Source organism: Rhipicephalus microplus, chromosome 4, assembly GCF_043290135.1.
Source record: "Rhipicephalus microplus isolate Deutch F79 chromosome 4, USDA_Rmic, whole genome shotgun sequence".
Lineage (NCBI taxonomy): Eukaryota > Metazoa > Arthropoda > Arachnida > Ixodida > Ixodidae > Rhipicephalus > Rhipicephalus microplus.
This window is the reverse complement of record NC_134703.1, coordinates 9,276,324-9,303,195: the sequence shown is the minus strand read 5'-3', so window position 1 is coordinate 9,303,195 and position 26,872 is coordinate 9,276,324. Positions and strand designations below refer to the sequence as shown.

General features: G+C 48.7%; 1 protein-coding gene across 1 annotated transcript in view; it reads right to left on the bottom strand.

The window, feature by feature from the left end:
- The window catches only part of LOC119171523 (atrial natriuretic peptide receptor 1), a 770,478-nt gene that overhangs the window by 236,401 nt on the left and 507,205 nt on the right, over positions 1-26,872 (bottom strand). The window contains exons 12-13 of the mRNA XM_075892139.1: positions 13,663-13,900; positions 753-908 (exon numbers count right to left, since the gene is read on the bottom strand). Of these exons, the coding sequence (XP_075748254.1) occupies positions 753-908; positions 13,663-13,900 (394 nt within the window). The remainder of the gene's footprint in view (positions 1-752; positions 909-13,662; positions 13,901-26,872) is intronic.

The window sequence follows — 26,872 nt, the reverse complement described above, 5'->3', positions numbered from 1 at the left end:
GATGAGGTGGTCACTGGTGATCGCTGTAGAAGCCACCGTCGAGGCGCTACGAGGCAAGCCTAGCCAAATTCGGGATGTCGGGGCCTGAACACTATGTAAAGTATGTAGGTTTGTTTTTCTTTCATCGGTCAATGCCGGTAAGCTGTACCACGAAAATCCGAGAAAAAATACTCTGCACAGCTGCAGGGGAAACATTCCCCAAATCTTCCCTGCAAAGAACTTGAGTCGATTACAGATGTCTATTAACCGTTTTTTCATGTACGAGACGTGGTCACTCTATGATAGATTCCTGTCGATTATAACGCCCGAACACTTGTGCGATCGAGCGTATTAGACCATTGATGCTTATGGTGTACTCATTCATAGGCTTGCTTGTAAAAGCTACGGGGACGTATTTCTCTGAAGAAATTTCCAAGCCTTGATTTCGGAGGTAATGTGGAGTTTCAGTGGCAACTTTTTGAAATACTGAATGCGTGTAACGAGGACCAAATATTTCACATATTGAATGAGCTCTTTTACTTGCGTTCGTATACACATGTGCGTAATTAAGTGCAAAAGCTGTCATTGAGACAACTTGAATGCGACAACAATATTTTGTAACTGATACTTCGTGCACAATTGAAAGATTGTTCTGGCACCAAGTATGCAGTGGCGCCTGCACTTAGCGAGCTGTGATTGCGGGCTCAAACAAAACAGGCAAAAAAAGCTCCAAGTAAAAATATACTGTGCGTGTCACAGCTTGTGAATCTCACCTTTGGGGCTCATGTCGATATTTCCCAAATAGAATGCCCCCTGGCGAACGGCGATCTCATGCGAAATGATTGCAAAAGAGTAAACGTCCCCTTTCTGCGTCCCATTTACGGGTGGTTCAGGAGACCGCAGAAGCTCCGGCGCTGTCCATAGCTTCCCTGCGAGAGTTAAATCATGGCATAAAGTTTGCAGACGTGACATAAAATTTCGATAGATGGGTGTGTTTTACCGAGGACTATAATAAAAAACAGGAGTTTTAAGGCCTTCAACACGTCCTCCCTCCCCCCCCCCCCCTTCCCACCTTCCCCTGAAAATTTTCCTGGCTACGGGCCAGTGCGCTACATCTGAATACACTACGCCCAAGCAACGACAGGAAATGCACAGCTCCTCCTAGAAACTGGTGGCACTTGCGTATACAATCATTGCCAGCATTGCCGGTAAACAAGATATGGTTATGGTATTCGATACTTTTGGTGAGCCTATCAATGAGGGAGCCCCGTCAACAGCGTGTTAGCAAAGGTCGTAAATTCGACTAAGGTTGCACGGCGGGCTTATTGGTTATTCATGTTGTTCGAGGTATAGCGCATCCAGGACGGGACAGAGAAGAAAACACAGAAAACATACACGGCGCTAACTTTCAACAATGCGGTTCAATCCGAGAAACAGCAATACTTATACCCAAACATGCCGCGTCACAACTACGTGCTAGAACCAGAAAACTGATCTACTGCAACTCATGCGACATACAAATAATGCAATTCTTTCAATGATAATGATATGGATGGCTTGCTTATACACGTGTCCCCAAACTTAGCAATGAATTTTGCTTCTATGATGAGCCTTATCATTTGGTTAGTGCTTCTTCCGATTATGCTGGTGCGATTAAAGTGGGGTTTCTTGCAAAGAAAGGTTTCTTGCAATTCACTGCAAAGAATGCGAGTGCCAACCACTCTTTAATCGCACCAGCATAATCGGAAGAAGCACTAATGAAATGACGAGGCTCACAATAGAAGCAAAATTCATTGCTAAGTTTGGGGACGCGTGTATAAGCAAGCCATCAATATCATTATCATTGAAAGAATTGCATTATTTGTATGTCGCATGAGTTGCAGTAGATCAGTTTTCTGGTTCTAGCACGTGGTTGTGACGTGCCATGTTTGGGTATAAGTATTGCTGTTTCTCGGATTAAACCGCATTGTTGAAAGTTAGCGCCGTGTATGTGTTCTGTGTTTTCTTCTCTGTCCCGTCGTGGATGCGCTATACCTCGAACAACGTAAATTCGAATTAACATCTTTTATACACTAACCAAGTTTCAACATTCTTTGATCTAAGCTCTCACACATTGAGCAAACTTGACGCAAAAGCATCATGGTTGAAGTGCTATAAATAGCAATGAGACAGAGGTCAGAGTCCTAGCGGTTTATATAGGCAAGGTACTCGACATTTTTTTTTTTTTTTGCTATCACTGGCTTCGCACAACAAGATTCAGAAAACATAGACGTTTCGCCACCTGTTTTAGAAGAACTTCTTGTAGGGCGAGTTGCTGCGTAGTTGTGATGGAAATCGCGCATTTAATCGAACGAACACAGGAAAAAGAGAGTGAACAGAATGAGCGCAAACTGTTAACTGGTTTTATTCATTTGGTCGCTGCATATATATCCTCGTTTTTCCCACACGTACCAAATAAAGTGAAAGAAGTCATGCCTGTACGTCATGCATGATAGCTTCCAAAATCAAATAAAATTTGAGAGACCCTTAAGCTTCGCCTTTAGGATTTGAGCGCGATAGTGAAATAAGGCCCCTAGTGCGCCCTTTAACCACTAAGTGCATACTTATCAATATATTTTGTGACACACACACACACACACACACACACACACAAACAAACAAACAAACAAACACACACACACACCACCACCACCACCACCACCACCACACACGCACGTAATGCACTGACTGTGTAGTGTGGCCACTTTTTTTTGCTAGACCCCCTCCACTTCCAGCGGACGACTACAAAATAGTCCTACGAATACGTGGATGCCTCAGCTGTGCTGACACTCCGCTTGCGAAGCTCATACATGCCGTCCTAAAAGCGGCAGCGCTCACAAGCTTTCTACTTGACCAATACCGCATCAACTCCGTAAGCAAAATTCTGCTCATAAGCACACCGGACTCGGAGTGCACCGAAGCATACCACCGTATCAAATCCATCAAGATGGACGAATGCAGCTTTGAAGTTGATCCCTACATTACTGATCCATCGAATACCAGCCGAGAGGTCATCCGTAATATTCCTATCGAACACACACCTGAAATCATCTTGTCAAGTCTATTGGACTATGACAGACTAGGCCTCATCCTTACCGGAAATCACATGGGTTCCACAACGTCCATCTTGGTCACCTTCGGAGGTATGCGCGTGCCTTTCTACATAAGTTATCAGGGTGGCATTCCCAGATGCGTACCCTATCGTCATAAGACGGAAGCCTGTATTCTCTGCCGCAAACGTGGCCACAGACCAGACGTATGCCCAGGTGCCCCTCAGTGTTTATGTCCAATAGGTGGCATTCCGAACCCACTCCTTGATCCCGAACGTAAACCTAAGTGTGTGGTGTGCAACAGTGACCACCCCACCGGCCCGCCGCAGTGCCCACAGCTCTACAAGCCCAAACCAAAGCACGCACCCTCAACTTTCGAGCAAGATGCAGCTCCATTCCTCGACCCAAGCACATCTTTCAAGAACGCCCTAAAAGACGCTCACACAGTATCACAAGGCAACAAAGCCGAAAAAGCCGCAGCCGCAGCCGAAGCCGTATCAAAAGCATTCATCGGGACGCCAGCCCCCGGAATGGCCCTGGACACGAGGTGAGCTAGGATGATGTAACTTCCCCTGAAAGCTCTAATCAAAAGCAGCTCAAACTATTGCAGGATGAGATGGATAAATTGAGGGCAGAAAATGCAAAACAATGCCTAGAGCTTCAATCCTTCAAACAACCATCTACCTCCCCACAACTCCCCGCCTCATCTCTCACCCCTACACCTATCTCACCACCACCAGCTCCTCCCTCAACCACTCCACTAGCTAGGGGCCCCACTCAACCACCTGCGCAAAAACGAAAAGTCTCGACTCCCACATTGTCATTATTGTCATTCAAGTAGCGATTTGGCCAAGTCGAAGCGAAACTAGTGAAGGTTGACAAAGTTAAAGAAAAAGTAACTGAACTCGAAGAACAACTAGACAAATTTATTGCCTTCTCCGCAGCTTCCTTGCAGAAACTACACGAATCTGTGACCTCAATACAGCAAGTCATGTTACCGATGCAACAAACTCTAGATAAAGTCACGCAGTGGATCGACACGGTCCACGCTAACTATTCAGAGTTTGCCCAACCTAAGCCAAATCAACCTAGCGAAAATGACTCCTCGTAACCGCACTGAACTTTGCGTATCGCAATAGAACTGCAGAAGGTTTCGCCGAAAAAAAAAGGCAAACCTCATGCAGTACATCAAATCACAAACTACCTCTCCCCCAATCATTGCGTTACAAGAAACAAATGGTGTAGTGCAGCTGCTAGGTTATAGAACGCATCAAAACCCGGCTGATACCAAACCAAACACTGATGTCTTAACTCAGAAGCACCAGACAGTTACCTATTCAAAATTTTCTGACATCGACATTTAGCACGACTTTCTCCTAATACTACTTGATAAACTTAACTCGCCATTTTTATACATTCTCAACGTATATAGTAGACCACAAGAGAAAAGCCACCACTTCGACTCCCTATTCGCCCGAGCTACATCATCGGCAGGCAAACACACCCTCCTGATAGCGGGGGATTTCAAAGCCTCGCACCCAGCGTGGGGGTTCACCGCATCTACACCGAAAAGTACAGTCCTTTGGTTCCATATTCAGGCACATAGTTTTACACTGCACAACGACCCGGAGGAGCCTACTCATTTGGGAGACTGTGAATAAAGATGCATCCCCCGATCTTACCCTCACTCACAATGCTCCCACAATGGTTTGGACTAACACCCAAACTAATCTCGGCAGCGATCATTACATTATTATCATTACTTTACAACTAAAACACACACCCATTGCACCCAAACCACTGATGCTCAGAGAATGGGACAAATTTAGAGAGACCCGCAACAGCACCGTTCCCTCACGTATTTCAGACCTAACTGAGTGGACTCAACAGCTTCAAAAAGATGTCGAAATTCACACGAGAACTCTACCCCGCGACAACCCGATAACTACTCTTGACTCCAAGCTTCTTCATATGTGGGAAGCAAAACAGTCACATTTGCGACGGTGGAAACACCAGAGCCACAACAGGAAACTCTCCACTAGGATAGCGAAGCTAGGCCAACAAATCAAGCGATACGCGACTCAATTGGCGGCACAGCAATGGGGTCAGCTTTATGAAGGAAAGCATGACCACCTCAGTAATATACGAACTTGGCAACTTCTTAGACATCTGCTAGACCCCAGTACTTCTCTGGCACGACTTTGCCACGCTATCACTAAATTGTTACACGAGTACAATGACCATTTAGGACAGCTCTTTGATAACCTCCGCACGATGCATTTGCTTCAATTACGAAAGGATTATATACCATCTTACACAGGAAAACCTAATGAGTCGTTAGATGCGCCGATAACGGAGGCGGAAGTTAGGCACGCCTTCGCAACACTCCCACGTCGGTTTCAGGCCCCGACCACGTTAACAACAAATTACTTAGAAATATGGACCCTATTGCTTTTATTACTTCGACTAATTTCTTTAATGACTGTTTTGAATGGGCACCCTTCCACTTTCGTGGAAAGATGGCAGAGTTATATTTATACCTAAACCGAACAAAGCTTCCTTAGTTGAAAATCCGAGGCCCATTTCCTTAACATCATGTCTCGGAAAGACTATGGAGCATGTTGTGCTTGCACGCCTCCAGAGACACGTGGAGGATAATGGACTACTGCCTCCAGAAATGATTATCTCTAAGGCCTCACCAACGACTCAAGATGCGATGCTTCGCCTTCAACATGACATAATAATTCCTAACCCAAACAGGATGCTTAGGCGATCTTTGGTCTGGACATACATGGAGAATTCAATAACGTAGCCCACTCAGCTATATATGCTGGCCTCGACCGCATTTCTTGTGGCCCTAAAATGTACTCTTACAACAGAAGCATCCCCCAAACCGCACAGCTACATTAACATTAAGTTCCGAACATTCATCATCCTATATACTAGGCAGCTGCGGAACGCCTCCAGGGTCAGTGCTCTCTCCAATCTTTTTTAACCTGGCTATGCTACCTATATATGCCCAATGCTGCTCAACGTATTCCTGACTTGAACTTCTCCATCTATGCTGATGATATCACCTTATGAGTGAAAGGAGGCTCAGATGGACACATTCAAGACACCCTACAAACAGCTGTAGGTATAATAACAGCCCTAACATCTCATATGATCTCTACTCCACACCGCGTAAATCAGAGTTATTCCTTTTACCAACTCATCGTCGGAACAAACACGTTTTAATGATCGAAGTTCACATAAATGGGTGCCTCATTCATAGAGTATCACGCATTCATGTGCTAGCTTTATCCATCCGAAACAACCGAATTAATACGCACACACTCGAAGCTTTACGCAATACCGTTAAAAACACTTAAGAATGATAGGAAGAATCTCAGGGGAAAATAGAGGGCTCCGAGAGTCGGAGCTACTTCGTGTAATACAAGCTTTTGTGATTAGTAAAATCACATATATTCTCTGATACCTTCACTTTAAGTTAACAGAGGAGGAATCGGTCAACACCCTCCTCCACAGAGTTTAAAAATACGCGCTAGGCATTGCAATCAATACCTCTAACGCACGACTCCACCAGACAAGAGTCATAAATACCCTATGTGAAATCCGTGAAACCCATTCACCAGCTCAATACGCAAGGGTTGCGACCACTAGCGCAGGTCGCCACGTTTTATCGTCTACCCGAATTAACTTCACCTCACTCACCAAAGCTAAATACAACAATCCCCATCATATACACAAACAATTACTCGTACCGCCCCTTCCTAAAAACATGCATCCATCATATCATACTAAGCGTCGAATCCAAAGAGCAAAATCTCTTCGTAAAAAATTCCATGGAGCCAATGACGTGCTCTGTGTCGATGCGGCAGACTACCCATCCTCCTCATCCTATGCCCTCTCTGCATTCGATTATAACGCCAAGGTGCTCACAACGGCATCCATAAATGTCAACTCTTCGGAGGAGGCAGAGGAGGCTGACATCGCTTTAGGTCTATCCATACCCAATATCAATATGATTGTAAGTGACTCCAAAACTGCCATACGTAACTTCAGTGCATGTCGCATCTCATCAGCTGCCCTTTCAATTCTTAAGAAACATCCTCCCACACATGACGTTGTTCTCATATGGACGTCCGCGCATGCCAGGTTGAGTGGCAATGAGGCAGCTCATACCTGTGCTCGAGGAATGACCGGCCGAGCGCAGGCCTCTGATGGCGCCTTAGAATACGCGGCTTTTATCAGCGCGAGAGATCGTCTTTTGACCTTTCACGATATAACAAATCACTACCGCCTACAGCGCACTATATACCCCCCTGACACCATGGAGCTTCGCGCCACCATAAAATACTATGGCGCCAGTTACAGACGCGTACGTTTCCTACCCCATCTTTTCGCCATCTTATACACCCTGCGATATACCCCTCCCCTTTGTGCATTTTCTGTCAACAAAGAGCTAACCTAGATCATATCATGTGGGGGTGTACTCGACATCCCCACCCAATTCTCTACACATTATTAGTCAGGAGCAGTGGGAGGCTGCTATGTGCAGCTCGGCACCCGAGGTCCAGGACAAGCTTGTGGATTGGACCAAGAGAGTAGCGGAGACCTATGCTGGGTAGGCTCCTCTGACACTCCATCACCGCACCTTTCCCTCTTTGGGATGAACAAAATTTTTCTCCTCCTCCTCCTATTCCCCGTACATACATGGGTGAATAGCCAATCCCACAAACGCAAGTTCTATCCTCTCGTTCATTATCGGTTTCAGCTAAGCCTAACATGTCTTCTGCCGGCGCTCCGGCCGACGCTGCCCCAGCGTCTTCCAAGCCGAGCTACCATGCTCTGCAAGAACAACTGCGCGTGGCATAGGCCATCGCGCTGCGACATAAACAGCTTCATTTGCTCCCTCCCGGCACTATAAGAGTCAATTTCCGACCAAGAGGAGGACTCGCCTTGAACGGAGCCATGGCGCAGCCACTCATGCAAGCTCTGCAGGTCACCGTTGCTGGCAGGGACCTTGGAGAGCTTCACCTCCGGATACACACTACGAATAACACCTTCACGGTCGCGAGCTGTCACGAAGCAACCGCCCTCGTCCAACTCAAAGAATTTGTTCTCTGAAAGATCAGCTACTTTGTCGCCGCCTACATAGCACTGCCACCCGCTGCAGTGCACGGCGTCATCTCGCAAGTTTGCTGGGAGGAATCTCCGCAGCAGATACCGAAGGACCTTCATATCCGTAACGCAAACACTGATAATATATGCCCACATTATGGGTAGGACCCTCTCCATATTGGTCCCCTTTGCGCATGGATCAGTAGAAGCCCAGATGCATGCACAACCTGTCGCCGACCGGGTCATAGATACGACGTGTGCCCCCACCTCAAGAGTAGCCTCTGCTCATGATGCGGTGACAAGCATGACCAGCAAGATGTCCCTTCCTGTATCATAAGCTGCATTCTCTGTGGGGGCCAGTACCTCACAGGCACTGGATCGTGCAAGGCGAGGAATCCTGCCACAAAACGAAGCATCCCATTACCTCAAAAGACAACGTTTCCTACCAAAAAGGACTTTCCCCACTCGGGAACACCCACCCATCTACTTCTGAGTGGTCCTCCGGAGCCGTCGGAGCGGGTGGCGCGACCTCCTAGGACACGCAACTGCAGGCTCTGCGGAAAGAGGTGAAGCAACTAAGGGCAGCCTCCTCTACCTCCACCCCAACTCTCCCTCCAATTTCACCGCCCCAACCTTTACCCACCCCATGTCACCAGCCTCCTCAGAAAAAAAAGGAGGCCTGATGAGAGCCCAGCCAAACCCATGGACTTGGAAGCGAAATTCCAGGATCTGGCAGAAAACTTAGAAGCCAGGCTCACAGAGCACATTACGGTGCAAGTCACTGCACAGTGTCAAATTATGATAGAAGCTATCATTACCCGTATTGTGGATAATGTCCTCTCGAGCATCATGACCAAAGTGGAAAAGCGTTTAGCTCGTCTTACATCTGGGCTCTCAGCAGCCTCTCCTCCCACAGCCTCACTTCCAAAACCTGCTTTGTCCTTGCGCATTACAACATGCCTCCCCAACGGGCCGTAATTCGTTACAAATCATCCAATAAAATGACAAGGGCTTTCGGCGAAAGGCAGCATATTATTATCAATTTTTTGTTAGCACCAGATATTAGTGCAATTCAAGATGCGAATGTTTGCATGCAACTTTCAGGCTATGCTGTTATTCGATCAGACTCAACAGATGTTGCTCGCGTGATAACATACATCAGTTACTCCTTACCTTAAGTGCAGTACTCACTTCCCCTATCACTCACACCTTCATTAAAATTTTACCCCCCAACCATGCACGGTCCCCCTTTTTTGTTATTAACTACTATCTTCTTCCACGACAGTCTGTTCAGTTACTTCCTCCTCTTTTCAAGTCCGCTACACAAATGGCAGCAATGAATCCCCTACTCATTATGGGTGACTTTATTTGCGCTCACGAGGACTGGGGCTATCAGAGCACCAACCACAGGGGCACAGTCCTATACAATGAAGCGTTGATGCTCCATCTGATCACTTTCAATGATTTCAGCCTGCCTACTCGGATTGGTAATAGTGTAACAGCTGATACTAGTCTAGACCTCACGCTTGGAAGAAATATTGTCACGGGGTCATCACGTCGCCGAAGACAGGAGACTTTATTTTGAGATTCAACTGTTTATTTGGGGGAACCTGTGCCCGGCAAATGGAAAGTCTGATAACAGTAGCAGTCTTGTACAGATAGCAGTGAACGGAGCGTCGGCCGTCGATCAACTACTGACAAGCGGCGAAGTGCGTCGGCATTTATACTCTCCCCATTGAATGTTCTAGCGTTATCGCTGGCGGTGACATAGGTTGCAGAATAATCTGTACAGTTCGCGGAGTCGGCGTTATTTTATCAAAATAATCTACTGCAGTACTGAAGTTTCTCTAAAACCGCAGGCGCGGTTTGTGCTGAGAATTGTGTAGTATTTTTGGGGCGATAACAAAACTTGATGAATGAAACATGGCAATATCACCGACTTGCAATGGGAAAGAAAGCAAATCACACTAGGCAGTGACCACCAACTAAGTCGCATCGCAGTGAATTATCAACTACCTTGGCATAAATTTACTGTTGGGCGAGTTAAGGGGGACCAGCTCTGCAAATTCAGACAATCGCGGCCAACACAGGCCCCCTTTGACTTTGACTCCTGGGTTATGCAGTTACAGGAGGACGTTCTCCAGAATACCTAACGATAGATACAACCCTGAAAATTCCAGTTATCGACAGTAAGCTCACCCATCTCCTGGAAGCTCATATTAACATTACGCAAAGGTTGAAAACTCAAAAGTACATCCAGGAACTAAAATCAAACTCGTGCAGCTTCCAGTGCAAATAGAACACCACAGCAAAGCCCTTTGCAAAGCTTACTGGGATCAGATTTGTGCGAATCTCCGCACAAATCTCTCCACAACCCGCGCTTGGAATCTGCTGCACCACATGCTAGACCCCACGCAATCTAAAAACCAGACGCGTCTTAGCATTCGCCGCCTCACTCATAACTATCGGCAGGACACCGATGCCTTCCTTACACATGTTAAAAGCATCTATACCGCACCTGGTCATTGTACCAAACACCCCGAGTACACTGGAACACCCCAACCCCAAACTTGACGCCCTAATGACAGAATTAAAATTTCGCGCAGCCTTACTAAAATTACGTAATACAGCACCCGGTAAAGATCAAATTACTAACGCTATCATCCTAAATCATGATGATGCTTCCGTATCTGATCTAGTGAACTACTTTAATGAATGTCGGGAAACTGGTATTCTCCCTGCTTCTTGAAAACACGCGGAAATTATGTTTATCCCTGAACCTCATAATGCCATCATCATCGACAATGTTTGTCCCATTTCATTAACATTCTAACTTGCCAAGGTCTTCGAGCACATAATCCTTGCTAGCCTGACGATGTACATGGAATAAAATCAACGTTTCCCCCACAGTAAGTTAGGATTTCAAGCGCATCTTTCTGTGCAGGATGCCCTGCTCCCAGTTACTCATGACGTGCTTGACGATACCATTCCCCACCTTAATAAAGCTATCCTGGCGGTAGACCTTTTATAGCATTCGACACTATGCAGGCGGTACAAGTAGGCCCCAGAACTTAAAACTATGTTTGCGCCTTTCTCTCTGGGCGCACTGCCTCCTCGCACATTGATAACTTGAGAACGGACTCTTTTACACTCGGCGAGGTCGGAACTCTTCAACGCGTGCTCCTCTCCCCCTTCCTCGGGAATATTGCTCTCATTCCCTTAGCCCACAAACTGAATCTCATCCCACACCTAAAGCATACCTTGTACGCGTATGATATAACGATATCTACTACGTATGGCTCTGACGGGCAAACAGGAGAAACTCTTCAATAACCAGCCGGCACCATCTCAGCTCACGCGTGATCTAGTGGGCTCAAATGCTCCCTCTCTGAATCCACGCTCCTTCTTATGATACCAAAATCAGCCTCTAACTCGCCCATCGAAATCACATTACGAGGAATAGCTATTCCTCTCACGTCTACACTGCAAATTCTTGGCCTTTACTTGCGGGATTCCGGACGGAATCACCACACCCTCAAAACACTCAAGGCTTCTACGCAATCGGTATTACAGCTTATACGCCGCGCATCTTCTATGCAGAAGGGTTTAGACGAAGCGGACAACATGAAAGTTGTACTTGCTCTCATACTTAGCCGCATTTTATAAGCCACCCCTTATCTTAAGCTGAACCACACAGAAAGTGAACGCGTGAATTCCATCATCCGCCTCGCAACTAAGGCAGCCCTGAACCGTCCTTGCAGCACAAGCACAGCCAAACCTCTTTAACTGGGCATGCACAACACCCTTTCTGAGCAAGTTGAGGCACATTATTTTAGACTTTTCGCTAGCGCTACTGGCCGCCACATTCTCGCCTCCCTTCACATGAGCATGCCCGCTATTCAACCAACCTGCCTGGCCATTCCGAGACACATCATGCCTCTATAATAGTCAAACCCTTGTCTCACTATGTCCACCCTCAGCATCACATCGCTTGCCGCGTAGCTCACGCAAAAGCCCTTCACAAGAGTTACGGACAAGCTTAGAGTGCCATTTGAGTAGACACCGCTTGTACAGCGCAGGAAGCTGTTGTAGTAGCCTACAATTCTACGCTACCTCATCCCCTAATTCAGCACCTCCGCTCAGGCTCTACAGCTGATGAGTCAGAGGACACCGCCATCGCCTTAGCCCTTCCACAATCCGAAGCCCAGTACGTCTTAATTGATTCAGAAACTGTTTTGTACAACTATGACAAGGGCAGAATACACCCCTCTGCCTGGCAGTTGTTGAACCCCCCTACAATATATTCACCGCGAATGGTAGAGCTCCAGTGCGTACCGGCTCATTCAGAGAACCCCGGAAATGAGGCTGCCGAGGGTTGCTTTGCCGGGCTCAGGACAGCCTCAATTGGGGCTTCTCGAAGGAGCGGCCGCACACTTCCGCAGAGCTCACGCGAATACCCCGTTTAAACCGTCGGATCTATCCTCCTTCAAATCCCTCTCTTACACACTCCCAACAAATCCTATGAAGGCGCCTCCAGACTCGCACTCTTTCTTCCTCTCAGCTGCTGTCCCACTACTGTGGCACTTCTCCGGAACGTTCCCCCTGCGGCGAACCTCACGCCACCCATTTGCACATCCTATTCGGCTGCCTTGCTGACCCTCCCCAACAAGGGACAGCCTGCCATCTCAAGCTGGAAGGACTGGGAGATCCTTCTTTCGTCAGGGAACCCGGCGTTGCAACTTGCTGCGGTGATAGGGCAGCCGATGTCATCGCGGCCAGAGGCATGACCGTGTAGACATGATGCGGTACCGCGTGACAGTCCAGGGACCCCGGGGTCCAAACACACTTGCTAATAAAAATTTTGTCTGTCTGTCTGTTCGCGGGCGAGTACAAGAGCAGTAGCTCCACCCACGTAGCCTTCCCTTCATTCCTACAGAAAGTTGTCCCCGAGTAAATTAGTCCACTGAGGAAGCCTGCAGGAGCGACGGCACCGAGTTTCAGGCCATTTGAAAAAACACGCAGCGTGTAACGCGCCTTTGAAGCTTGCGTACACAATTGTGTACAGTGTGATTGATTGATATGTGGGGTTTAACGTCCCAAAACCACCATATGATTATGAGAGACGCCGTAGTGGAGGACTCCGGAAATTTCGACCACCTGGGGTTCTTTAACGTGCACCCAAATCTGAGCACACGGACCTACAACATTTCTACCTCCATCGGAAATGCAGCCGCCGCAGCCGGGATTCGAACCCGCGACCTGCGGGTCAGCAGTTGAGTACCTTAGTCACTAGACCATCGCGGCGGGGCTTGTGTACACTGTGACTGAAGAGACTATCTTCATTGTGTAGCAAAAGAGCACCATTTTTTAAAGCCTGGAGTTTCCAATGAGATCTAGAATTTAAAAGTTTCAAGGGAACAAACGAACAAAATTTATGAACGAATGAACAGATGAAATGAATGATACTTACTCCTCCAGTACGCGTACGTGTCCTCATTCTCGTTCTCGTCGTAGGCGCGCAAGTTATGCAGCCCAAAGTCTGTGATCTTGAGCACGAAGCGGCTGTCGACCACGCAGTTCGATGACTTCAGGTTTCCGTGGCTGTGAATTTCGCTGTTGTGCAGGTACGCCATGCCTTTGACGAGGTCGTGCATCAGTGAGTAGCGGAACATCCAGTCCAGCTTAATCTCCTCATTTTCCAGAATGTCCTATGGGATCGAAAGAATAAAAGGAAATATTCATGACTCCATATTTTCTAACGAACACTTGGTGTGCTACTCATGCCCAAAAATTTTTATTTGAATGAGGAAAACGTGAAGCATAATATGAAGTGAGCGGTATAAGGGTGAAAAGCGAGCCGCCTTAACAGTTGGCGAAACGTTTTTTTTTTGTTCCGAACAAACAAAACGACCATACGAATAATTTTTTGGACAACAACCAAAGCAGCATTGCCCGCAGCCGGTTGGTTCATAGCTAACACTGCTTGGAGAGGCGAAACTTGATACGATGGACAAAGAAAAGAAAGACGTGGACGTCGTTTTACCAGCAATTCAAATTTCATTTCCTAAGCGTGCGGCTCAATAAATAAATAACTAAACGTGCACAGACACCAACGGTCGTTTAGCATTGATTGAGACCGGTCATCGTTTCTGCGGACTGGTTTTACATGCCAAGCACTTCTTTGCATACTTCAGGAAAGAAAAGTAAAATTGAGGGCTCATTTTCACCGTTAGAAACAATATTAGTATGAACTGACATACGATTATGCCAAGGAAAGTATAGGGGATATCATTAGAAGTAATTGTAATGCAAATGTCCAGAAATAAAAGTGGATGAAAAGTTAACTTTCCGTGGGCAAGGACCGAACCTGCGACATTCGAATAACGCGTCCGATGCTCTCGTTCACTTTGAGCGTCTATCTCAGACGCTTTCCGCTAGGCGTGGGGCAGACACCTGCGGGCGGGTATGTGCCACATGTATTCGGGTGAGTGTCACAAGTGATTGAGAGTTGATATCTACTCAGGAACGGCGAGAACATACATGGGTAATTTGAGCACGTGAGCGTTATGGAAAAGCTGATATCAGCAGTATTGCCCCAATGTATGCAAAAAAAAATCCCAGCATATGCAAGGAGTGCACGATAAGTAGGGCGAAGCGTCCATCAGTCCGTCCACGCTTCCGTGTGTCCCTTTGTTCTTGCTTCCGTCCATCTATGCGTCCATCCGTGTGACTGTCCGTCCTTGCGCCCATCCGTCCGTCCGCCCCTGCCTTTGTCTGTGCATTCGTCTGTGCGTTCCTTCGTCCGTGCATATGTTCATCCGTCCATCCGTCTGTCTGTTTGTCTATCTGTCCGTTCGTGCATCCGCCCGTGCGTCGGTCCATCTAGTAAAGACTCCAAGTACTGCCATCTCGCATCTTTTGATCATATATTCGATGATGATGATGATGATGATAATGATGATGATGATGATGATGGTTTGCTGCTGTTCCTTTTTCAAAGGGCGGTTGTACTAATAGTTGTAAAGACACCCTAGCACACGGATATGGTAAATAAGAAGAAGAATATGATTGAGAGAAAAGAAAGAAAGAAAGAAAGAAAGAAGAAAAGAAACAACAAAAATAAAAAGAAACATTCCATCGAATGCGCCCAACAAGAGGGAGGAAAACGAAACAAACAAAAAAGATTGGGGAACATTAGAAGAAAGCACAAGCACAAGGGCGCGCTCAGTTGGTGCTTGATAACACAACCGCACTTTGACACTGCACTACCTCTATGTTGCCATTACACTGCGCCACCGTGTGTTCTCGACCGCTGTGCCACAACCCATGCCCTCCAGCGTTCAAGGCACCGCATCGACACTCTCACTGCCTGTAGATCTATTTCTCCATTGTTCCCGCAAAGCCCAGTGTGGTGCGCAATGACTCCGTGCGCGGGCGGCCTATATGCTCGCACACAATCCCAAGATGTGCCATTGTCTCGTCGGCACTTCCACTTGCGCGACACCACACCAAAACCATCTTACTGCCGATCTTTCGCTTGTACGTAAGGGTTTGAAGTGCCCCAGCTCGAGCCTTGAACAGAAGCGAGCTCCCGGTGCTGTTATCATACATGCGAACTGAATATATCATGCTTTTACTGTTGCGGCAAAGTTCGAGGGTAGCTATTCCACTCATTGCGTGTTGCCACAGCTCCTCCTTCTTGTCACGCACCCGCTCACGCACCTCCTTGGTATAGAACAGTTTCAGCCTGTACCGGTTCTGTGAAGGTTACCTACGTTCTTTTTTCCAGTTGGTAAACCCGGTTCTAGAGATTGAAGTAAGTAGAAGAATAAGAATGGGGTGGAGCACATTTGGCAAGCACTCTGAAATCATGACAGTTAGATTGCCACTATTCCTCAAGAGGAAGGTATATAACAGCTGCATATTGCCGCTACTTAGCTATGGAGCAGAAACCTGGAGACTTACAAAGAGGGTTCAGCTTAAATTGAGAACGACGCAGTGAGCAATGGAAAGAAAAATGGTAAGTGTAACCTTAAGATACAAAAAGAGAGCAGAGTGGTTTAAGGAACAAACGGGGGTTAAGGATATAGTTGATATCAAGAAGAGGAAATGGACAATGGCCGGGCATGTAGCACATAGACAGGATAACCACTGGTCATTAAGGGTAGCTAACTGGATTCCGAGAGAAGGCAAGTGGGTTAGAGGGTTACAGAATGTTAGGTAGGTAGATGAGATTAAGAAGTTTGCGGGTATAAATTGGCAGCAGCAAGCACAGGACCGAGTTGACTGGCGGAACATGGGAGGTCCTGCAGTGGACGTAGTAAGGCTGACAATGATGATGACACCCGGTTCACCCAAGTTGTACACATGCACGTTGCCGTCAGGTATCCGAATACCTGCCTTGCCCAGTGCTTTTGGCTAATGAATTCAAGGCGACCCCTGTATTTTACTGGAGGCCTCGCGAGCTTCAAATCTAGACCAGCCCAGGTCCCCCTAAACTGCCTTGTTCGCCATTCTTCCATAACACGCAAGCGCTGCGCGGTCAACTTCTCGTTGTCGCAGCTCCAGCCATTCTCCGGTGGACGCTGTCATGCAGACTACTGCGTTGGCAAATGTGAAGTAGGAAACGTGCACCAGCTTCCATACGTCTCACCCCAAGATGAAGCCGTTGCACCCCCGCAAGATGCTGCGCCGAAGAATGCACTGAGCACGCACTGAGGCCTGGCGGATGTGGGCTTCGTGGTGGTTATACATACTGGCCTCAGAGCAGAGTAGCAAGCTGAAGTACTTAGATGTAGTCTCCGGGGCCTTGTTCTCACTTCCCAGCTAGAGATCTACAGCTTCAGCTATGTAACCAGCAAATGGCACAACCTTGGTTTTTTTGTCATTGAAACGTAAACCCGGTGACACCATTTATGTGGCACAAATGTCGAGAAGAGCATGCAGCTCTGCTTTGCTTTGAGCCATTAATACCACGTCATCCGCAAAAGCCACGCCAGGCGGCCATTGGTTTTCGTCGATTCCGCTTGTGCTATTGGCCGCGATGGCCTCCACTAGAGAGGCCAGCGCTGCTATCGTTTGCACGTCACAAATAGGGTAGTAGTTGTGGAATTCGGCAGCTTTGCTTTCGCGACACCACTTGCATCTTTCCGCATGGCTGCACCCACCGGTTCTTAGTCGCGATTTTACGATGCAAATTAGACACGAGAGTGCCACCGGGGGCACCGATTCGTAGCCTACTTGCCCGTATTATCAGGTCTTAAACCACGTCGTTGAGCACTGAGCTTCTAAACAAAAGGAAGCACGCACGGTGTCCACAGCAGAAGCACAGAAAATGCGGTGTTCTAGCAGACAACACAACCCGGCATCTTATGAGTGACGTCATCACGTAGGTGGCGCCACAGTATGTCCTCAAAGTCAATACTCCAGGCGGAATCCAAGACTGGACTGGAGATACACAATGCGGCTAGACGTGTGAAGAAGATATCACGTGGCATTGCCGTATGCTTTTTTGACATCCATGAAGCAGCATAACAACGTACGTCCTTCTTTCTAGGCAGTCTCTTCACATTGTGTGAAAACAAAAAGGTTGTCCTCAAGTCGCCGCCCCTTCTGAAAACCATTTTGCAGCTCTGTAAGCTGCCGTTTACTTTCAGCCCATTCACTGATCCAGCCCTTAAGCACCTGGGTAAAAAGACTGTACATAGTGCTAGTGACTGTGTGCTGCCGGTAGTCTTGGAGGTTCCGTGCCATAACTCCACGTTTGAGGATGAGGGAGATTCTGCCCCGTCTCCAGACCACTGGAATGTCTGCTCCCACAACAATGTCGTTTAACAGGCTAGCTAAGTGCTCTTTTGCCCCTTGTCCAAGGCACTTAAGTAGCGGGGTGGGATGCCATCTAGCCCTGGGGCTGTGTGGGCTCGGAGTCAGGAAAGAGCACGGTCTAGAAAGATGCATCTGATTGCCCATTTTGGGGCCACTTTTTCCTGGAAACTCTGTGCGATATTTTCTTCTACACCTTGGAAGTTCCTGTCATTGACCTGGAGGCCTCTCGTACACGCAAGTCACCCATACGCAGTCTTTAGGAGCTCTGTCAAGGCAATCTTCATGTCCAGGGCAGGGTTGACAGTGCTGTCTACAATGAACTCAGCATGAACTCCCCTTGGTCCAATGTTCGAACATAGTTCCAGAATTTCTGGGCCGCGTTCTTGCCTTCTCGTTTCAGCTTTTGCAGGAACAGCACATTGGACCTAGAAAGCTTCACCTGCACAATAGGCTGAATGTCCCACTTGAGTTGAAGACAGCGCTGCCATTAGACGTCAGTTTGCACAGCATCTTTAATCTTGACTGCTCGACAGTGAGAGCGATTTGCTTCCTGTCATGCATGCCACGCTTAGGCAACTTCCATGTACCGCCAAAGGTTTCGGTCGTAGCGAGCTCGTATTGTGCCACTAGTGACTTTATGCCTCTCCATGATGCGACTTAGTACTGACACATACCCTTTGTATGTCTTCGCATTCTCTCTGGGCCCCTTTCGAATTGCTCCGCCAACTTTTCAAGTGGGCTCACTGGCAGATACCTATTAGGGGTCAATCTGTGTTTTGAGTCTAGCTCTCGGTGTTGGGCTTTAGATAAATCCAGCCGAAGCCAATTTTGGTCGCTCCCGGCGCTATGCATTCTCTTCTCATATACGTGAAGTCGTCGTGGGGCTTTCACCAGCCCATCTGACGCCAAGGCATAGTCGATGAACGTGCTGCTTCCCCGAGCACACCAAGTTGTTTGGCCCTCACAACATGAAGCGCTGTTGAGGATTTCCAGTTGAAGCTGTTCTGCCAGTTGAGTGAGCAGTTTGCCATTCGCATCTGTATAGCCATTTAGCTCTGAAATATGTCCATTGAAGTCTCCCAAGACGAGCACTTCCCTGCAGCCCGCCAGACGTTCCGCATCTCCAAGAGCGCACTCCAACAGTGCTCAATTTATTCACAGTGCACACACTTGACAGCGCAATACACCACACACACCACCACTGGTACCCTCGTAAAGTCGCCCGTCATCCACAAACGGTCAGCACAGTACCTGTCTTCTCACTCCCACTTCTGTTCACGTCTCCACAGGAAGCCCACACCTTCTCCCTTTCGACCATGACCAGTTCCGTTCTTGCCTTCCCATCTCCCGTCGGCATGAATAGGTGCCTCCTTGAGCCCGCGGAGATGGGTCTCAGCTACAGCATTGAGCAGGATGTGCTCTGTGGTCATAGCTCAGTATAGCCCTTCTCACTTCAGCACATGACGAGCACCGTTCATATTGCCGCGTGCATAGCTGCATTTAGCGGTGAGATAGCGAGGACAACGAAGAACGCGGATTTGCTCGAGAGGCGCAGCGCAGCAGAGTGAAGAAGACGACAATCTTAGCGGCCTTCTCTAAGAGCGTCTCTACAAGTCTCACTGTCCGTGTTTTTAAATAAACCCCCTGTAATTTATAACCCGCGACACTGGTGGAAGTGCTGGGTACTACCACCTCATGATCAGCACCCCTGTGAGAAGCCCCGAGTCCAGCCCTACAAGACAGCCACGCGTGGAGACGCCTGTGCACCGCTCAAGCCGTCGCCTTCAAGGTCTTGAACCAGAATTTGGCTTTTTAAAGGGAGCAACACTTCCGACAACCACCCATACTCGAGAAATGGCAAGGAGTCCTGAACAGGTGACGGTCCAGAATATGCGCATTCCTGAACCATTTCATGGCCGGCCGAACGAAGATGCGCAAGACTGGCTTGAGCAGTTCGAACGGGTAGCTAAATCGAACTACTGGAGTCTCGATGGAAAGCTCTTCCACGTATACTTCGCCCTTGAAGACGGCGCGAAGTCGTGGTTCATAAACCGGGAGGCAACATTGACGACATGGGAGGAGTTTTGTCGTCGGTTTCTTGACACCTTCGGTAACGCGGACCGACGCGAAAACGCACAACGCCTTCTTGAAGGACGCACCCAACAGCTGCATGAAAGCGTCGCCATGTTTGCTGAGGATATGGTGCGTCTGTGCCACCGAGCGGACCCCAACATGCCCGAGGCTCGAAAGCTAAGCCATCTCATGAGGGGCGTCAAAGAGCAGCTATTTGTTGGTCTTGTGCGCAATCCGCCGACAACAGTGGACGAGTTCACCAGGGAGGCCACCGCAATAGAGCGTGCGCTACAGCAACGGTACCGACAGTCTGATCGCCCGGCCACCAGCGCAGCTGCAGGCGCCGCCGCACTTCGCGCAAACGACGAGTATTCTCTACGCCACCTGATCAGACAGATCGTGCGTGAGGAGATCGCGAAGGAGAACGCAAAATACACATTGCAGTCACAGGCGCCCCCGCAGCAGGAGTCCACGGTAGCCTCCGTCGATGAAGTCGTTCGCCATGAACTTCGACAAGCGTTTGCCTCTTCTCAGCAATATTCCCCTCCACCGCACCGTCCAAACTCGTGTACCTATGCCGACGCTGTGCGTCGTCCATTGGCTCCAGAAGTAGCATACCAGCCGAACGGATACAGCTATGCAGACGCTGTTTGTCGACCCACGCCCATGCCAGCGCCGCAGTACCTCGAACCGTATCCTGTGGCAGCCTGGGCTCAGCAGGATTCCGTCAGGCGACCCTATATGCGGAAGACCGACATATTGCGTACTGCGGATCGTCGACCACTCTGCTACAACTGTGGAGAGCCGGGGCACATTTACCGTTTTTGCCCACATCGCCGAGCTGAATACCGCGGTAGTGCACCTACAGCTACGCGCCGACAGTTCGACGAAAGCCGTGCCCCCATCGACAACGACCAGGCTGGCAGGCGGGAAGGCTCTTCTACCTTCCGGACGCGGTCACCATCACCGCCTCGCTTTGGTTCACCAAGCCGCCGTAGTTTCGCTGACGCCGTCAGAGGTCGGTCTCTCAGCCCACGGCGGGGAAACTGAAAGCAGCGACCTCTGGGGGGAAGGTTGCAAGCCGTCGAATTGCCGAAAATCCCCCACTGCTGCCGAAACACGTGAGAGACGATGATGAAGACTTCGCCGAGAAAACTGTGACTGCCGACCTCGCTGTGACGATTGACGGCGTTGAAGTGACGGCCTTAGTCGATACGGGTGCAGACTTCTCCATAATGAGTGAACGATTGGCAGACGAACTCAAGAAAGTCAAGATGGAATGGACGGGCCCTTATATCCGAAGTGCTGGAGGCCAGATAATGACTCCCACGGGAAAATGTACAGCAAGACTCACTATTGAGAATGTGGCTTTTATAGCCACATTTCTGATCCTACCGGAGTGCTGCAAACCTATGATACTGGGAATGGACTTCTTAAGAGAGTACGGTGCTGTGGTCAACATACGCGACGGTGGGATCACATTCGCCGCCGACAAGTCTGTGACCACTGATCCAGACCAAGAACCCAGGGTGTTACGTGTGGTCGACGACGACGTCTGCGTGCCACCACTGTCATGTAGTCTTGTTTCCGTGTGTTGCGCCGTGCACTGTAATTAAGACGCCATAGCCGAACGCATCACTGACTTTCTTTTTCACCAAGGCATCGCCATCGCTCGCGGTATCGTCAGCTTAGTGGACGGGCGCGCAGACGTGCTTCTGACCAACTTCACGAATGAGCGCCGGCACATCGGTAAAGGCACGGCTGTGGCGTACCTCGAAGAGCCCGACTACTCTCACGACTGTCTTCTAATGCAAGGGGAAGCCACAGCTCAACCACCTCCACATACACCACCAGTTGATATCGGTCCGAGTCTAACACCGACTGAAAGATGCCGTCTTATGGAGCTGCTCGACCAGTTCAAGGACTGCTTCTCATCGACATCACGAGTAGGTGGAACGCCTCTGACTAAGCATCGCATAATTACGGAAGACACAGTAAGACTGATCCGACAGAACCCATATCGCGTCGCTCAGAAAGAACGTGAGGTAATCCAGCAGCAAGTCAAGAAGATGCTAGAGGATGACGTTATCCAACCATCAAAGAGTCCTTGGGCATCGCCAGTGGTACTCGTGAAAAAGAAAGACGGCAGCTTGCGTTTCTGCATCGATTATTGTAAGCTGAACCATGTTACAAAAAAAGATGTTTATCCATTACCACGGATCGATGACTCTTTGGACAGGCTACGGCATGCGCGCTACTTCTCGTCAATGGACCTTAAAAGTGGATACTGGCAAATAGAAGTAGATGAGCGCGACCGAGAAAAGACCGCCTTCGTGACGCCAGACGGGCTTTATAAATTCAAAGTCCTCCCTTTCGGTCTATGCTCAGCCCCAGCCACGTTTCAGAGACTAATGGATACCATTCTGTCCGGCCTGAAATGGAAAACATGCCTTGTGTACCTCGACGACGTGATCGTTTTTTCGGCCACGTTTGAAGAGCATCTAAAGCGGCTACTGTCAGTCCTTCAAGCCATACGGTCCGCTGGACTCACACTCAAACCGGAAAAATGCCACTTTGACTTCGAAGAACTCCAGTTCCTGGGACAAGTGATCAGTCGTGAAGGTGTGAATCCTGACCCAGATAAAACAGCAGCCGTCGCAAAGTTCGCAAGGCCTGTTGATAAGAAAGCGGCCAGGCGTTTTCTGAGTCTCTGCGCCTACTACCAGCTATTTATAGCAGGCTTCGCACACATCGCCTCCCCACTCACCCGCCTTACAAGGGAAGACATCGCATTTGTATGGGGTGAAGAGCAAGAAGCTTCATTCAACGAGCTGCGACAGCGTCTACAAACTCCACCTGTCCTCGCTCACTTCGACGAGAATACACCAACAGCCATCCATACAGACGCCAGCAATGTGGGCCTAGGTGCTGTTCTTGTCCAATGCCAAGATGGTGTGGAGAGAGTGGTTGCCTACGCTAGCAGAACGTTCACACGCACCTAGTCCAACTACTCAACAACGGAGAAGGAGTGTCTGGGCGTCGTTTGGGCAGTTGCGAAGTTCCGCCCGTACTTATATGGCCGCGCTTTCCAAGTCGTAAGCGACCATCACTCTCTTTGTTGGTTGACCAATATGAAAGACCCATCTGGCCATTTAGCACGATGGAGCTTACGGCTCCAAGAGTACGACATGGCCGTAGTTTACAAGTCCGGAAGGCAACACTTAGACGCCGACTGTTTGTCAAGTTCACCGATGAAATCACCGGCTATAGAGGATGATGATTTCCCAGGTTTTTTAGGAGTTGTTGATGCAGCTATCATTTCTCGGCAACAACAAGATGATCGGGAGCTCAACTCGCTTATAGAATTCTTGAACGGACGAGCCGCCAATGCACCAAGAGTGTTTTCGAAGAACTTATCGTCATTCTGTTTACGGGACGGAATTCTGTACAAAAAGAACTTTTCATCAACAGGTAGAAGCTATCTGCTGGTAGTTCCTGGAGCTCTCCGCAGCGAAATTTTACAAGCCTGCCATGACGAAGCCACTGCGGGCCACCTCGGTTTCACAAGAACACTGACACGCATCAAAGAAAAATATTACTGGCCAAGAATCGCAGCAGAGGTTAAACATTACGTCCGAACATGCATTGACTGTCAGCGGCGCAAGGTACCACCTGTCAAACCCGCCGGGCTATTACATCCTGTGCCCGTGCCAGAAACCCCGTTTTCTCAAATCAGAATGGATCTGCTGGGCCCATTCCCAACATCGGACAGCGGCAACAAATGGGTTATAGTGGCGACGGACTACCTCCCCCGATACGCGGAGACCAAGGCAATCGCGAGTGGCACTGCAGCTGAAGTGGCCCAGTTCTTCATTGAGAACATTGTTCTGAGACATGGTGCTCCAGCTGTCGTCATAACAGACAAAGGTACCGCGTTTACAGCCAAGCTTTTGCGCACTGTGCTTACGCTCAGTGGCACAGCGCATAGAAAGACGACAGCTTACCACCCACAAACTAATGGGCGTACAGAAAGACTTAACAAGACAATCGCTGACATGCTTTGCATGTACGTCGACGTAGAACACAAGAATTGGGACCGAATATTGCCGTACATCACATTCGCGTATAATACGGCGCGCCAGGAAACAACAAAAATGACGCCGTTCGCACTAATTCATGGCAGAGAAGTTACGACAATGCTTGACGCCATGCTGCCTTACGATTACAATGATTCAGAGACAGACGCCGCAGACTTCACTGAGCGCGCCGAAGAAGCAAGGCAGCTTGCCCGCGTCAGAATAATGAATCAGCAGCAACTTGACGCCCAACGGTACAACCTTCGCCATCGATTCGTCATTTATCAACCAGGAGATAGAGTCTGGGTTTGGTTTCCTGTACGACGACGAGGCCTCTCAGAGAAACTTCTACGCCGATACTTCGGACCCTACAAGGTTCTGCGCCATCTTAGCGACGTGACGTACGAAGTCGTGCCCGACGCCTCCTCCTGTTCCAAACGTCGCCAGCATCTGCCTGAGACAGTGCACGTGGTCCGCATGAAACTTTACCACTCTCAGTGATGTAAACACTCGATGGCCGCATCTCTACCTGTTGAGCGTCGGGACGACGCTCACTCTGGCGGGAGGGTAATGCCGCGTGCATAGCTGCATTTAGCGGCGAGATAGCGAGGACAACGAAGAACGCGGATTTGCTCGAGAGGCGCAGCGCAGCAGAGTGAAGAAGACAACAATCTTAGCGGCCTTCTCTGAGAGCGTCTCTACAAGTCCCACTGTCCGTGTTTTTAAATAAACACCCTGTAATTTATAACCCGCGACAATATTTAGAAAGCCCACGCTACAAAGTTCTTGGTGCTTTCAGTGTTTCTGTATGCGTCGCACCCCTTTTAGTTAGGGCTGTCCAAGTTTCGCACCATTCCGTGCATTAGTACTTGTTCACGGACCATTACCCCCACGATTTGATATATGTCGCCATGAACCCTGGTGTGCAACGACATCGCCTGCTGCGCTGTCAGCGAAAGAGGCATATATGTCTGTTGGCAAGGTATCGGGCTGTGCGCTATCGCCATTCTTGGTTCCGCCTGCGGAGCGTGCACTGGCGAGTAAGGCAGTGGAATCCCGCCATGCTTGTGGCTGTACCCCGGTGGAGCCAGCACCATTCCAGGATAGTACCCCTGGACAAGTAATCTCGGTAGGGCTGCTGGGGAAGCAGAGGGCTGCAGTGGATTTGTCCGTAGTGTCACAGGGTGTGGCAGGTATGTCTGCTTTGTCGTTGCGTGATGGCAAGTCGGTGGTTGAGCTTGTCCCGTTCCAGCCTGTACGCGGTGTGGGACCCTCCCTTCTTGAGTCGACATCGGCGCACACGTTCATCTGTTGGTGTGCAGGGGTTGATCGCGTTTGCGATAACGTGAACGTTTGCCCCTAAAGATGACTTGGCCACGTTGGCTATTTCGGCTGCAATCGAGGTCCTCGTCTGTGTTAAGGTTCCTCTTCTTGATCAAACCACATTTCAAATGCGAAGCATTTCTTAGCGAACTTCGGTGACTTTGAGTCTGTCTGTCTGTCTGTCTGTCTGTCTGTCTGTCTGTCTGTCTGTCTGTCTGTCTGTCTGTCTGTCTGTCTGTCTGTCTGTCTGTCTGTCTATCTATCTATCTATCTATCTATCTATCTATCTATCTATCTATCTATCTATCTATCTATCTATCTATCTATCTATCTATCTATCTATCTATCTATCTATATAGTTATGTAGCCGCCTACGACTATTAGCTCTCCTTGCCGTTTCGATAATGGCATTAATCCCAAACATGCTATGGCATAACATGACTGTATGAAGAACATAGTTGACTCGTCATAACATGGAAATCATGACGTGTATGTCATGAATGTCATGATTTACATTTCATGGTCCTGCAGCTCTTACGGTGGTTTCGTTGACATGGCATGTTGCAAAAACGGTATGGTACTGGAGTAGCCTGTCAGGTGAAAACCAGGCAAACCTCTCCAGCTTCCCATTAAAACAATTCTCTCTCTCTCTCTCTGGTATAGTATGGCATGATAGCATGGCGAACACAAGCGACAGACCCTAACATGAAAATCGTGACACGCGTGTTATGTAATAACATGACTGCATGCCACGCTCATGATGCGCTCGCAGCCGTTTCACTAGCGTCCCATATACCAAATTCGCTATTACAGTACGTGAATGGATGACAAAGGTATGTGACCGGTGCAAACATGATAGCCATGAGATTAGTGTCATGTAACGACATGTCGACGCTCAAGACGTGCTGGCGGCTGTTTTGTTAGTTTCACCTATACCAAATTTCGTATTACGGGACGTGAATGGATGACAAAGGTATGATCTGGTCCAAACATGATCAACATCTGATGCGTGTCATTTAACAACATGACTACATGCAGCGCTCATGATGCGCTCGTGGCCGTTTCACTACTTTCACGTGCACATAACTCAGTATTGTGCGACGCGAACGGAAGACATAGGTGAATGACACATCTAAACATGATAATCACGATATGTGTGTCATGTAACAACATGACTACATGTCACACTGATGATGCGCTCGCAGCCGTTTCCCTAGCTTCAAATATGCCAAATTTGGTATTACGTGACTTCAATGGACGAGGAAGGTATGTGACTGGTGCAAACATGATAATCAAGAGATGCGTGTCATGTGACAACATGACTACATGCCACGGTCAATGCACCAATACATTTCGACATGACGTGGTGCACGTGCTCGCCGG